General features: G+C 42.5%; 2 protein-coding genes across 5 annotated transcripts in view; one reads left to right on the forward strand and one right to left on the reverse strand.

Moving 5' to 3' along the window:
- LOC119022489 (putative C-type lectin domain family 20 member A) overlaps positions 1 to 15,160 on the reverse strand; it is an 826,153-nt gene that overhangs the window by 41,185 nt on the left and 769,808 nt on the right. The gene's annotated exons all lie outside the window — the stretch shown is intronic.
- On the forward strand, positions 93 to 12,067 carry LOC119022492 (ADP-ribosylation factor-like protein 8A). 3 transcript variants are annotated; one of them, XR_005075944.1, is made up of 8 exons: positions 596 to 718; positions 2,003 to 2,083; positions 3,396 to 3,469; positions 4,035 to 4,128; positions 4,355 to 4,422; positions 5,281 to 5,351; positions 5,556 to 5,806; positions 6,817 to 12,067. XR_005075944.1 is itself a non-coding variant. In XM_037103447.1 (7 exons), the coding sequence occupies exons 1-7, from the start codon at positions 596 to 598 to the stop codon at positions 6,867 to 6,869; spliced, it is 564 nt and encodes a 187-aa protein (XP_036959342.1). In that variant the 5' UTR covers positions 93 to 595; the 3' UTR covers positions 6,870 to 12,067. The 3 variants fall into 3 exon arrangements, 1 of the variants encoding a protein (XP_036959342.1); XR_005075943.1 differs by having other exon boundaries at positions 5,630 to 5,806; XM_037103447.1 differs by lacking the exon at positions 5,556 to 5,806 and having other exon boundaries at positions 93 to 718.

Consider the following 15,160-nt stretch of genomic DNA (forward strand, 5'->3'; position numbering starts at 1 on the left):
GGCGGTGTTCACAGCCAGCTGACTCCGTGTGTCCCTCCCCTCCTCTCTCTGCGCTCCTCTGCTTCCTCCATCAGCCCCACCCAAACAGGAAGCGGCGCTGACAAACTGCTGACAGATTAAACTAATCAGACACCAGAACCGATAAAAAGAATATTTGAAATGTTTGATTTGACTCCACATCGTCTTTGAAATATAAAATACAGCATTGACGTCGACGCTGAATCTCTTTGTCTGACTCACGGAGACGAATGCGCTTCGCTGCGGTGTTTATTTTGAAAGGCTGCACCGGATGTGGAGCGCGTCGTGTCGTCAGTCTTGACGGTGCTGGTGGGAAAAGGCGCAGCTAGTAAACATCACAGGACGCTGAAAAACACCGCGGACATTAGAGACACCAAACACCGACGTCTTCGATACACACCTCGGTTGTTAAAGCTCCTGTCGGTGTCGTCCGGGTTCGTGTCGCCGCTCGTGGTTGTCACAGTGACTGTCAGCGTCCAGAAAAAAAAGACTGTCGGGGCGTTAGCCAGCTAGCTAGCTAGCATAGCCACCTAGCCGTAGCAGCAGCCGCAGCTAGCATTAGCATCAGACGACAAAGATGATAGCGCTAATCAACAAACTGTTGGACTGGTTCAAGGCGCTCTTCTGGAAAGAGGAGATGGAGCTGACCCTGGTGGGGCTGCAGTACTCCGGGAAAACGACCTTCGTCAATGTGATAGCGGTAAGTTCAGGCTAATGTGACGTGCTAACGCCAACTGTCAGTTAGCATCTGGCTGCATCCATTGTTATCCTGCAGTGGTGAGGTCAGCTAGCTGTCGGTGAATGAGTCGATGAGGTTTTTTACAGAGCTGTAAGTCACATTTGTGTTAGCTACAACCATCTTATCGATTATAGAAGCTGCTGACGTTCAATTAAACCCGTCAACCGGCTCCAGTAAGCTTTTTACATTGGCACAGCTGCTCCACATCTGCACCGGTGGATGTTCAGATCTCCACCATGAATGCCGACGTGTTTATCAGGACGGGCCGGTTATCAGAGCTGAACCCCCAGCCTGCAGTCAGCAGGGCCTGAGCGAGGGTTTGTGGAGGTGGAGGATCGATCTGCCCCCTGCTGTCACAGTGACCTTCCCTCTCCGGTCACACACCATCAGCTGAGCACCTCATGACGTCAGCCTCCGGTGTTTCCCATTTTAATTTTTGGGTGACACACTAACATAGATATTCCTTCACCCAACTATGTGTTGTTGATGGCAGCTTTGGGATTTAGTATTTCCTGTTTGTAGCAGCCTGAATGCAGATGTGAGTGCAGACTGAAGCCTGGGAGATGTTAGAGATGAGCATCACAGACTTAAACAGCCAAATAATAAGTTGTCTGATTTTAAATTTCCAAAAAGATCCACTGACACATGGTTTCTCTGTGGATGTAGTCTGACACTGAGCTCAGAGTCTGATAGCACTGCTCCCGTTTCCTAAACGTATTCCTCTGCGTGAAACATGTGGGATAATGAGATTGCTAGTTCACTTGAGGTCACAGCTCAGCATGACTACAGAAGTGTAACTGATTAATAATGACGACGGTCAAGGAAATAAATTTACCAATCAGGTGTCAACTATTAGCTTTATCGCAGATTATTTAAATGTTGTATTACTTGTATTTTTTTTTGAGTGACTTGGATTTTTTTTTTCTGGACAACAAAACACTTGTTCTGACCTTTTACAAACCAAATAACTAATCAAATATTTGAGGAAATAAATGATGTGTCAGCAGTGAAGATAATCATATTTAGCAGCCTCAGCCTGAACCCTTTACTGTCAATTCCTATTTCTTATTTTACGGAATACAAGACAATACAGTTTATCATCGATAAGCTGAAGTTTATATAGTGTGCAGATATTCAGAGGATGGATGGGCGAGCTCCACAACACAGTAAGACGATGGTGACACACAATCATAACCAACAGAGGTGTGTATCAGTAAGAAGTGTGTGTTTGTGTGTGTGTTTCAGTCGGGCCAGTTCAGTGAAGACATGATTCCTACAGTCGGGTTCAACATGAGGAAGATCACTAAAGGAAACGTCACCATCAAGGTTGGTAGTTCCATTCCCTGTTTCTACTGTCTGCTCACACTCCCAAGTCCAGTTAGTGTGTTTGTGTTTCCTTGTGTGTCTGTGTTTGTGTGTGTGTGTTGTTGCAGTGCAGGTATCATCCAATTATCACTTGTAATTTTGAGGAGTAATATTTCTTAATAATGTTCGTACCTTTTCATTACATCTCACATGTTACATGTTCAGAAAGTTTCATGGTGTCATCGTGAGCAGTTTCCCACAGCTGACACTGACTAGAATGAAAAAATGAAAACATGAGGTGTGTAATTTTAAGTCAACACACAGTTAATTACGCTTTCACAAAATATCATTAACAGACATGAAATGTGTTGAAAACATTAAACATTTCTAACACTCACACAGTAGAAATGAATAATGTAGATGAACAACATGGTGTCGTAACAGTCAGTATTAATAGCACAGTATACTTGTTGAATCTGGCACACGGTTATATTCTCACTGTGTGCCGTAATGTTTATGTTTAACTAGAATCACCCACAGAAGAGTGCATACCTCCGCCATGTCCAAACAGTCCCTTTATAATATTATCAAACACTAATTTACTGTCTTTCAAACGTCTGTATCCAGATTCTCATGAGGATTCACATCAGATTGTTCTCAGTCATAGATACCAGACAGTTAAATACGAAAATGTTAAAACAGAGAACATTTCCTGGTTCTGTCTCTTTATCCGGATCTGTACTAAAAGTTAATCAGGTCTATTCTGGGTTTAGACTCAACCTTCATCTGAGTCTGGTGGAAATGTGTTCAGTAGATTTTGTGTAATCAAACCAACAAACAGACAAACAAATAGACATTGTTGAAATCATATCATCTTCCTTGAAGAGATTAATGTCGAGGAAAAAATTCATTTTAGTTTTTAGAGCCATAAATTCTCAAACTAACATTTATTTTCTTACTTGGCACATAAAAAATGACAACAAATATTTAAGTATTGAAGTTTTTCAGACTTTAAAAGACATTATCTACATCCACTGCAGACGAGGTGCAAGCTAACACCTTTAGCTTCGCAGCCACATGAAGATTTCCACCTAAAAAAGTTTAGATGTCATCTCCTCAGATCAGTTTGAGATCTTGGGGCTTCTGGAGCCTTGAATCACAGCAGACAAGCTTTACAGACACATTTGATGTTTTTTTGTGTTTTCTTTAATGTTTTATATATTATAATATCTATATTGTTTAATGTTACATTGTCACAGTGTGACAAAAACCACTGTGATATGTGATTGTGTCCACTTCCAGCATTAATGAACTGTACTCTCTGTGTCTGCAGTTGTGGGATATCGGCGGTCAGCCTCGGTTCAGGAGCATGTGGGAGCGTTACTGTCGAGGAGTCAGCGCCATTGTGTAAGTCCTGGTTTCTTAAACTGTACTTTCTGCTCCTAAACGGGTCACTAGGACGTCTCTGCTGGGTCCAAACATGACAGAAGACATTAATGAGACGGCTGAGTCGCAGCCAAGTCACGCAAGTTTGTCCATCGACTCATCCTTCTGTCCAAGAGACAGGCAGGTTTTTCAGAGCAAGATACGTGTTCAGCACTAGATGTAATATCTGAAGGTTTTTGTTGAATTGCTGAATGTCAGAGAAGTTTGATCATCAGAGGGAAGCAGAGCACAGAAGACCGTCCTGCAGCCTCGTTGTGTCGTATTACCCCAGTTGGCTTACTGAGACGGGACAGTGAAGCTGGCGGGCAAACGGGTCAGATTTATGTAACAAACAGCACCAAAGTTAGTTTGTGAGTACAGCTGAGATGTAGTAAGAGTGACGGTGATGCTTTCAGTCCAGTTCAGCAGGACGGAGCGTGATGAGACTGTACAGCCTCCAGAACTGTAAACATTAGGATTTAATGTGAAGACATAGATGTTGTAAATGAATGTTCAGGTGGTCTCATAGCTTTCCTTCCTGTTGCAGCTACATGGTGGACGCAGCAGACCCAGAGAAGATCGAAGCCTCCAAGAACGAACTCCACAACCTGCTGGACAAACCGCAGCTGCAGGGAATTCCTGTAAGAACTCCAGCAGAACACACCAAGACTGAGCAGAACAAATCTAACTAAATATATCAGCTGACTGGACCTAATGACCCGACTCAGTCTGACCAGAAGCCACTAAATCTGAACAAACAGCTTTAACAAATTCGACTGATTATAAAGAATGAATCCAACCGAGTGAATGGACCCAAACTGACTAAACAAAGTTGAGCTGATGTGTTTTTCACCTGTGTGTCTCCAGGTTTTGGTTCTGGGCAACAAGAGGGACCTACCAGGAGCTCTGGACGAGAAGGAGCTCATAGAGAGGATGTAAGTCCACAGTCACCTCTGACCCTGAGTTGCAGTTAATGCTGGTTTCTGGTCACTTACTGGTTTTGTTTCACACAAATGTGTTGTTCTTGTCTGCGCTCACTGTGACTCACTGGCTCCCCCTGCTGGAGTCAGGCTGGTCCAACACAAGTCCAACAGACAGATGAGCCCGGGGTGTAACAGCTCGTGTATTTGTCCTAAAATGTCACGGTACCGACTGTTGTCAGTGTAAGAATACGTCTGACTCTCACACTTTAGTGAGATCATGTAACCCATGGTGGGAGTGTAACCGACCTGTAAGTGTAGGTAATGCTCCTCCCCAACCTGTTTTGGACCATGCGTTTGCTGTATAATTTTGCTTCCACATAATCAAAGAGTGTTCACATATGATTGTTAGCGTCTGTGTGACTGTGTGTGTTCACTGTTTACTGCTCAGATCTCAGGTGTCACAAACTGGACCTGGAACTTCTGTCAGTTACATATAAATGCAAATTAACCCGCCTTATGCAAACTGGATTGTTGCTTGATATTTTCCCCCGTGTTGAACCGTGACCACACACAGAGATGATTTGAGCCGTGACTTCTGAATTAGGTCAAATGTCTTTAATACATGGAAACATCTGCAAAGGGCCTCAAACTTGACTCTTTGCTGCCACGAGGGGAAGAACCGATCCTTTATCTCACATATTGTTCTTTTGTTTTAACTTTTACGTATCATACATTTATTACAAATCCCCTCATATAGATCCCCTCAAATAGAGTTAATGAGTGCCGTTACACCCATGTGTGTAACGTTTAATAATCCTGTTCGATCAGATTTATTTTGTATTGATTGTGTCCTTTTTTTGTTTTTATCAGGAACCTGTCGGCCATCCAGGACAGAGAGATCTGCTGCTACTCCATCTCCTGCAAGGAGAAAGACAACATCGGTACCACACACACACACACACACACACACACAGAGTTTATTTTTGCGTTTTATTTTCACTCACACAAATCTAGAAATGCTGTAATGTTTGTTGGAGCCCTGTGGAGACTGAGAACACCTCTGGAGCTCCACATGCTTCATTTTTAATGGTGTGTCGTGACCATAATGTGATCTTGATAATATCTCAGCTGTATTTGAACCACAGAGTCGAGCTGAGGTCGCTCACCAGCTGAATGTCTGTGGTCTGGAGTTCAGTTTCACTCCTGTTTGTATCTGCAGAGTTTCCTTCATGACTCCTAATCACTTCCTGCCATATCAGAGCCGTGTTGAGTCACTGCTGAGCCAAACGTTTCCTGCTGCTTCACATGAAGTGTGTTGTGTTGTGTAGCGTAACTTCAGCAGGCTTTTATTGTGAAACAGAAAGACACAACATCTGGACATCTGCAGAGTGGACAGGTTAGATATTGCAGAGCTGCTATAATCAGTCAGTATGTATACGTTTTTTATTTATGTTGTACTTACTGGTGGTGATTAAGTGACTGCATCATACTGACACGACATGTCAAATATATATTTAAAGGAACAGTTCACCCAAAAAGTAAAATCCATCCAGTCCTCCTCTCCTCCTCCTGAGGATATAAAGTCCTCCTCTCCTCCTCCTGATGATATAAAGTCCTCCTCTCCTCCTCCTGAGGATATAAAGTCCTCCTCTCCTCCTCCTGAGGATATAAAGTCCTCCTCTCCTCCTCCTGATGATATAAAGTCCTCCTCTCCTCCTCCTGAGGATATAAAGTCCTCCTCCTCCTCCTCCTCCTGAGGATCTAAAGTCCTCCTCTCCTCCTCCTGAGGATATAAAGTCCTCCTCTCCTCCTCCTGAGGATATAAAGTCCTCCTCTCCTCCTCCTGAGGATATAAAGTCCTCCTCTCCTCCTCCTGAGGATATAAAGTCCTCCTCTCCTCCTCCTGAGGATATAAAGTCCTCCTCTCCTCCTCCTGATGATATAAAGTCCTCCTCTCCTCCTCCTGAGGATATAAAGTCCTCCTCTCCTCCTCCTGAGGATATAAAGTCCTCCTCTCCTCCTCCTGAGGATATAAAGTCCTCCTCTCCTCCTCCTGAGGATATAAAGTCCTCCTCTCCTCCCTCCGTGTTGATGAAAGTCAGATGAAGTCTCGTAGTCCACAAAACATTTCTGAGCTCCTGCAGGCTGTGATCACAGGAGGAGGAGAGGAGGACTGAGGTTAATGTGAACTGTTTCTTTAAAGGATGTCAACATAAGATCCCCTGATGAGTTTTATTAAACTCTCACTTAGTCTGATGAAGAGTTTCCATAAACACACACAGTCACACTTCATGACACGTTTAACGGTTTCTTTCCTCTCGTTGTTTATCTTGTGTGTGTTTCTGTTTCTGTGCACACACACACACACACACACACCCTCTCACACACCTGTACCTCTCTCTGCAGACATCACTCTTCAGTGGTTGATCCAACACTCCAGGACTAAGAGGAGTTCCTGAGAACAGACACGCCCCCAACAGAACAGGCCACGCCCATCTGTCCTACACTCACTCGCTCTCTGATCAACCTCCCAAACTTTTCTCCCCCCAGCCGTCCCCCCTCCATCTCCCCCTCCTCACCCTCGTATTAAACCTCCTCCCCTCCACACTGATACCTCGTTTTTGTTTTTTAAGTATTGACAGAAGTCTCAAACTTTCCGACACCAAACCAAAGTCTGCAGACAGACACATTTAACTTTCATCATTTCATTTCCTTCACCTGGAGTATCTCATACCTCTTCTCTTGTTTCTCACATAAATGAGATGTGATTTTAAACACAGAACTGCTCACGATCAATCAGAAATCAATGGTCCTTGTACTTTTCTGATAATTTCCTCTATATTAATATTTACAATGGTAGAAGAACACTTCCACCCAGAAGTGCACCGTGTTTGAGGAGGGAAAGCGATGACGACTCTGAGGAAAACTCTGCCGTGCAGTCGTGTCGGAGTGAAGCGTTAACGACGGTTCAGAGAAGCCGTGTTTGATTCAGTAAATACAAAATGTCTTCAGTACACCAGCACTCGAGCGCACACCTGATTCAAACTCCCGCAGGTGATTTTCCCTGGAAACGGGAGCAGATTTCTGACACCCAGCTGAACACGAACCTTTTGAACATGAAATAAGTGATGCTAAGGATTTTGTTTATAAAGTAGTTAATGAGTCGTTTCAACCAAGTTACAGAACAGGAACACTTTTAAGAACTGATGGATGATGCAGATTGTTCAGCGCTGCTCCTCCATGATCTGTCTGAAAACCTGCATGAATGAAGCCAAAACCTTGATGGATAAAAACACAGTTAGAATTTGTTGTTTGTAGTTTGGGTGAAGTGACTTCGTCGTCTTCAGTCGTGTCAGAGTTTCACACCTGCAACAGAAAAGTGGTATCAGTGCGTCTGCAGATCCACAGAACAGCCTCCATCACCTGAGCGTCTTTCTGTCCACTCGGCAGTCGAACCTTCAGCCAGTCAGCTGAGGCCTGTTCTGTGGATCACCTTTTTTCCCATGATCCTCCTCTCCTCCCCCACCTTCCATCACCTCATAGCCAGTAACCACAAATCTGCCTTCATCATTTCCTCCTCTGTTGATTTCCATTCCTCCCCTCGTCTACCTCCACATCTTCCATCCATCCATCCAGACCTCCATTATTTCACATTTATATAATCCTCCCTCGTCTGTTGTGAACTGCTTGTCCTCCTCCTGTTTTCCCTCTATCCTTCCTTTCTTTTCTTATTTTTGGATGTTACCTTTTATTCTCCCTTTTCCTCGCCGCCAGGCCCCGCCCCTCGTCCTCTCTCTCTCTCTCTCTCTCCCTCTCTTCTGCTGAGCGAGGGATTAAAAACCTTTTTATTGCACTGTTGATTTTGGTTTTGTAAGATATTAATAATGAGAATAATGTTAATAATCTTCTTATTGTGACATAACCTGGTCTGGCCAGATTTAAGGAAGTGGTACTTTAACTGGAGAAGGAGAAATGTTTTTGTCTCTGTTCATATCTCTGTAATAAGCTTTTTATTTCGTATTTGTTTTATATTGTTATTTTTTAACGTTGCTTTTGACTTCATAAGTCTTCTCTGGATGTGATTCAGAGTTCAGTGTTTGTTGCTCTGAGACGTCTGCTGACTGGACCGGGAGTGTCACGTGATCCAACCTTCACATCATGTCGATGTAATTTGTCACGTTTGACTCATTGATAACACCCACAATATTAAATGTTTATGAAATCGATTAATTTAAAGGTTTTCATCTATTTATTCTCCTCTTTACAAGTCTTCATGAAGCATTGATTCAGGTTTGACAGAAAAGTATATTTCAAATTTGGTTCCTTGTTTTTATGAGTAAAACTTCACAGCCTCACTAATAATATCTGATCTTACAGAAAATATCCACATACTGTTTTAATTACCAGGAGATGGTGAATATCTCCGTCTGGCTGCTTAAATACTGGAATAAAATCTGAATTTAATCCTGTGTTTTGCGTGTATAAATCTAGAAATTGGAACCAAATTCTGTTTTATTTCTTAATGTTGAAAATGCAAAATTAATGTGAAAATGAGAATTTCACTCTGTCTATTCTTACTATTATTAAAATAATCAACCAGCATCATTTTCACATGAATGAAAATGATTTTATTTTAGTATTTGCAGCCTCAGACGATGTTCACCGTGTGATTTTCTTACGGTACGACGTTCTGATGATGTTACACAACAAATCTACTATATTCATTCATGTGGTGTATCATCAGTTGGTGCTCGTGTAGCCGGTCTAAGTTTACCAGCAGTTTACGCTGAATGTGAAGGAATATATTATTTTTTTGTTTGTGTGAACGGCAGCAACACATTTTCAAGCATTTAAACCTTTTCTAGTTTCTAGTTTTACTATTAAAAGAAACAGCAGCAGAGAGCAGCTGACGAACACAGTTTGACAGTTTCAGCTACTAGACAAAATATTCAAATCTGTAAAATGATCAAGAGATTTATCAGTAAATCTGGATTCAAAGTTTAACTTAAAGATGACTATCAGCATTAAGTTCTCGTGATGTTTCCACACTACTTATATTTGCCTGCTTGTTTGATTTTGTCCGTTCTGTCGTGTTGCTGCGTATCACGTCTCTGACACGTCCTGGTCCGGACAGCAGCCAGTCAGACCTCAGAACCAACAGGAAAAGGAAGGATGGTTACCTGTCTGTCGGTTCTGTACTGAGGTTCTTTTGTTTAAGAGTGGTCAAACTGTCAGCAGCTTATGTGGGAGATCATTTCTGTGAGCACACACTCACCTGCTTCACACTGTCGGGCTTCAGGCTTTTTTCTTGTGTTCTCGTGAGAAGTCATCAGTTTATCAGCTGATGACCAAGCAGCTCATACGTTCTAGTTCAGGTCTGGATATATATACACTGTTGTCATGATAAAACAGCGCATGTCATATTTGAACCCTTCTCACTAATACGAATATAAAACTTGTCATCACGTTGTCTGATTTACAGGGCGAGTGGCACCGGTCTGTCGGCTCTTGGTCTTTTCTGTTGTTGAAATCATGGCTAGCATCATTTCTTTTTCCATTTCTTGTGAATTGATTTGCTCAGTTGAACAGCCAATCATAGTGATTTTTCTCTCAGCGGTGGGCTCTGCCTCCAACTCGACCTGCACAGTCGACCAAAAAGCCGCCAACGAGTGCCAAAGGAGCGAGACAGTGTTTAAGCTAGAGCCACAGACGCAAAGCGATGCCCAACACTGACTGACCATCAAGACCAAAATCTGACCTTTTGTTGTTCTCGCTGTAGTGATTTCCAGAAGACTCTTGTTATGAGTGACTCTGTCTTCTTCAGCCCGACAGTGTAAAGCTGCTTTTTAAGACAACAAAGAGCCGATGTGTCGATGTGAAGGAGCCGAACTTCCCTGATTGAACTTGACATCAACAAGCACAACTCAAACCTGTTGGACGTACAAAGTGTTAAAATCAACACCTGAATCTCCTTCAGCCTCGAACGGCTCAGTTTGTTCTGCAGCTGCTCCGGCGAACCAGCAAAGAGTTGTCGTCTCCGTTCTGGTCCACTTGAGATTTATTGATCTGTTGATCTGCCAGCACAGTGATTATTAGTTACGACGCCATCAGACAGGCCGGCTCGGCAGAGGGAGTATTCAAGCGTCTGCTGTTTTTGATATCCAGCAGAGTTGACAGGAAGTAACAGGAGTTTGAAACATGTTGTGATTCCTGTCAGCAGTAGAAACATCTGTGGAGTCAGAAAGTCACATTTTGTGCTTTTCTTGTGATTTAAATGTAGAAAACAAACTGGGATCTCTCTGGAGAGCAGGAGGACAGATTATATCTGAACAGCTGTTGTCTGGTAAACATTTACCTGCCTGCCAGGTGACGGTTACGGCAGAGCGACACCTTCAGATGGCAGCTGTGGGTGTTAATCAGGTCAGATGTGTGAACCTTGAAGTCTCCCCTGCAGCTCTGCTCTGATCGGCTCTGGTCTCTTCTGTTTGCATGCTGAGGGCAGGGACTGTATATCTGTGGGACCTGATGAAGTAGACAGTGGTTGGGTGCAACTTTACCATTAAATGGCCTTAATCCAGTGTGTCGACCTGAGTATTAACCCACAGACGAGTCACGTAAGCACACAACAGTGCAATAAAACAGAAGTATGGACGTCGTGCTCTCACATGCTTCTTCATGTCTGCGGAGGATCGCGTGACCGTGTGCTTACAGAAGCTGTTCTGACAGATGAACACGCTGGAATATTGTCATTGTAATGTAAAGTTCGGCCAGATTTTTTTTTATTTTTTATTTTTTATTTTTATGGCAAATAATCTAGTGACGTCTTGTGATCCTGCACGTACAAACTGTAAACTGCACAGGACGTGATGTCAAAGTGTGTCATGATGATCCTGTTCAGTTATTTACTCAGCAAAAACTGGAGATTTCTACAGAATCTGGATCCAAAACATGACCGAACCCAGACAGAACCATCAGCACCAGGAGAGCTTAATAAATCTGAGTGTTAGTACAGATGATGTCAGTGGAAACAGTCCTGTGAAAGGTGACATGAATCTCACCTGTAGTGCTGTTAGATTAAAGCTGAAACATTAAAGTTTGTTCTTGTTTCAGAGCTTCTGACTGCGTCTCTGCTGGCATCAAAATGGATTTTGCTCAGTAAAGCCTGAATATTTAATGTTTGTCACCTTATAAAGCCGCCTGGCAGTCAAGTAGCAGTACGAGTTGTATTAAATGAAAATAAAGAATCATCTGAGCATATTTTAACAGCTGAAATGTAAAACGTCGTCCTGAGTCTGATCTAAATTCTTCGAGTAGATAAAGTCGAGTAGACTGGTTTGATTTAGGCAAACCACCTTGAAAAGAAATTTTAAAGATGATAAACTAATTAGGCCAATTTTACCATCAGTCTCAGCTTGAACAAGCAGAATGAAGTTTTAGTTTGGTGCTCGGTGTGATGAGCGGCGCTGTGACCTGGTTCTGACTGGACTTGGTCTGGTTTTGTTGCTGACTCTGTATTTTTGTTGGAGGTGTTTGTTCGTGCCGGGTCGCTCAGTCTGAACCTGTTTGTACATTATTGTTTGATTCAGTTGATATATAATGTGTTTTAATAGAAACATGCTTGTGTATGATACTAATTAAATACTATGGAGAAACAACACGAGGCGTCACGTCTTCTGTCTGACGTTTGATTATCATTAATATATTATTTATTCATAAACACATAAGAAAAGAGTAAAACCTCCAGACCAAATCAACACACCCGTCATCGAGAACTACAGATGTTTGGGACGACCACAGGTGCAGGGTTTTTATTTTATGTTATTTGCCCTTGAGCAAGGCAGTGAAACCCCCATGTGCTCCCCGGACACCTGTCACCTGGTTTACATTGTGCAGCTAGTGATGGATTAAGTGCAGAGGTCAAATTTCAGGTGTGTTTGCATGTTGAATGTAAAAATAACTAAGATTCTTTTTCTATTTATATTTATGGTACAATGAAAGTCCACCATACACACATGATATAGATATAAGAATCAAATAAGAGAATAAAAACATTTTAGGAGCGATGATGAGGGGAAATCTTATCTCAGGGTGACAAAGTTTAAGAGATTATTATCTGTTATCATGAGTAATAAACTCTCAATCTTTAGATCACAGGATTTAAAAATGGCCGCCCTGGGCTTCTGTGAATTATAATCCGGATGCTATTTTGTGAACCTGATTGGAAATATTTTCTCAGAGTGAACTAACATGATTAAACCATGAACAGAGAATAAGACGTCAGTGTTGTTGAGACAGAAACCACAACAGATTTATTATATCATGTTTAACTTGGAGAAAAGATCTGTAGTGTTGCTGATGAGACAGCAGGGGGCAGCACACACACACACACACACACACACACACACACACACACACACACACACACACACACAAACACTGTGTGAAAGCAAAGAGTGATGAGGTGTGTGTGTGTGTGTGTGTGTGTGTGTCGGGTCAGCTCTCAGGTCACATTCAGACTAATTTGTCTGTTGAGCAGCAGCAGCTGAGCTCAGCATCTCCGTCATCATCATCATGATCACAGTGGGACTGTCAGCTGCTCTGAGGTCAGCTGGAGCGATGAAAATGTTAATATCAGCTGAGAGAGAAACTTCACAACACTTCCAGTCGTTTGTATTCACAGACACTTTGTTGAAACATCCTGAAGAGGAACTCCTGTAAATCTGATTTTCTGCACAGTGATAGTGACAGACCCGATCTGGACCTCGACCAATCATAGCTCGTTATCTCTGACAGTGTGGTCCACATGACAGAACCAGCACCAAATGTTTCCACACATAATCAGGTTTACCTGAAGGAAGCTGCAGCCTGCAGTGGTGGAAGCACTCATATTTCAGAAGAAAGTCTCCTGTGAGTGCAACAAAACAGAAATATATAATTTTAGAGAATTAACAGAAAAGAAACAAATCTTAACATTTGAGAAGCTGTTGAATGTTTCTGTACATGAAAGATATTGACGGGATTTTAATTTTAATTTAAAAAACATTGTGTTCGTACATTCATGTTTGGAGAAGCTGTCTTATCATTCAGGCTTTTATTTTGGTGGGTAGCTGAGAGAGAGAGAGAGAGAGAGAGAGAGAGGAGCTCAGCGTTCTCAGAGATTCAAAAGCAGACAGACAAAAACAGAAGTAAAGAAGTGAACGGAGGAGAAAGCAGCTGGTCATTTGGTCATTTGGTTGTGACGTGATCACACTGATAAAACTTCATCCTCCTCTCCGTCCCTCCGTCCTCTCCTCACACCCTCCCTCCTCTTTTCTCCCATCAACAAGTGGGTAAAAACTCCTCTTTCACTGTGTGTGTGTGTGTGTGTGTGTGTGTGTGCGTGTGCGTAGAGCTACTTTTATACCAATCAACAAAGAAGCAGGCCTCAGTGTTTCCTGTCTGCAGTACAAGGTGGTCCCACCAGTGTGTGTGTGTGTGTGTGTGTGTGTGTGTGTGTGTGTGTGTGTGTGTGAGTCAACCTAGCTCTCCATCGGGACCCCGTGCTCGTTGTCATGACAACAGTATCCCCCCCCCACTCCTTCCCTCATCAGTTTTCCCACCGAACAAAACCAACATTGTGCTCCTGGTTTTCTGTGTGTGTGTGTGTGTGTGTGTGTGTGTGTGTGTGATACATTCAGGTCAGATTAGTTTGTGTTCATTGAGCTTGTGCTCACAGAAACACACACACACACTCATCTGAAGTAGTGCTTCATATCAGCTGGATTCACACGGTGAGCGAGAGCTTCGTCACGTGTGAAAGTTTCACACAGACGACGACAGTAAATCAAAAGTGACTTAATGTTAATTTAAAGGAACAGTTCAACATTTAACACAGCTTCTGTCAGATGGATATCAACAGTGGTGGGAAGTAACTGTTGTTATTTGATAATATTGGTTTCTTTTTCTGATTCATATTAATAAAACAATTACGTATCAATAATTATAATCAATCATATCATATACCAGTGTTCTCAAAAATATCCACATACATACATAAATATTCTGAATATCTGAAGCACTTTGGATATCAGACTATGTCTACATGATTATCATTGTTATCACAATATCAAACATCTGAAAACAGGCAATCAAATCAGATTTGAACTTTGTTTACTGTTTGTTACCTTCAACACACGAGTGAGGGAGGTGAAGAGAGTCTGTGACTGTAACTGCAAACACTTTCTCTCAATGATTCAGTTACTAGTCAAACAGATGAACTCAAACTTAAGATGCACTCGACCGAACATCGTCACCAGATTGTGCAGATGACATCATCATATATGTTATTAACATGATGCCGCTTTCGTCCAGTTAAGTGCTGGAAAAGAATCTTCTCTTCAGTCACGTCTGACAGAGAACGCAGCATCATCAGCAAACGTGTCGTCCAGTCCAACATGTGTTCAGCTGAACTGTGTGTGTAAAATCACTCCATCTGAGTCATGACGCAACCTGAAACACACACATCAAACACACACGTTCAGATTCAGTCTCACAGATCGTTATCCTTGATAATCATCCAGAATTATCGTCCATAAATCCACTCACACATCAGAGAAGGACTCTGCACTGCAGCTGCTGAGCTAACAGTGTTAGCTCCATCACAGGTCGCAGGTGTAGATCTGGTCTGAGATCAGTTAGTGATGTGTTGAGGAGGAGAGGAGGACTGAAGTTAATCTTTTTGGGTGAACTGCTCCTTTAAGGGTTGACGGTT

The sequence above is a fragment of the Acanthopagrus latus genome, chromosome 7 (assembly GCF_904848185.1).
Source record: "Acanthopagrus latus isolate v.2019 chromosome 7, fAcaLat1.1, whole genome shotgun sequence".
Classification (NCBI taxonomy): domain Eukaryota; kingdom Metazoa; phylum Chordata; class Actinopteri; order Spariformes; family Sparidae; genus Acanthopagrus; species Acanthopagrus latus.

Bases quoted from the DNA above. Each gene is read 5' to 3' on its own strand.
- LOC119022492 (XM_037103447.1), top strand. From the start codon at position 596: ATGATAGCGCTAATCAACAAACTGTTGGACTGGTTCAAGGCGCTCTTC. The intron at 3,470-4,034 runs GTAAGTCCTGGT...TTCCTGTTGCAG, and splicing joins CGAGGAGTCAGCGCCATTGT to CTACATGGTGGACGCAGCAG. The intron at 4,423-5,280 runs GTAAGTCCACAG...TGTTTTTATCAG, and splicing joins AAGGAGCTCATAGAGAGGAT to GAACCTGTCGGCCATCCAGG.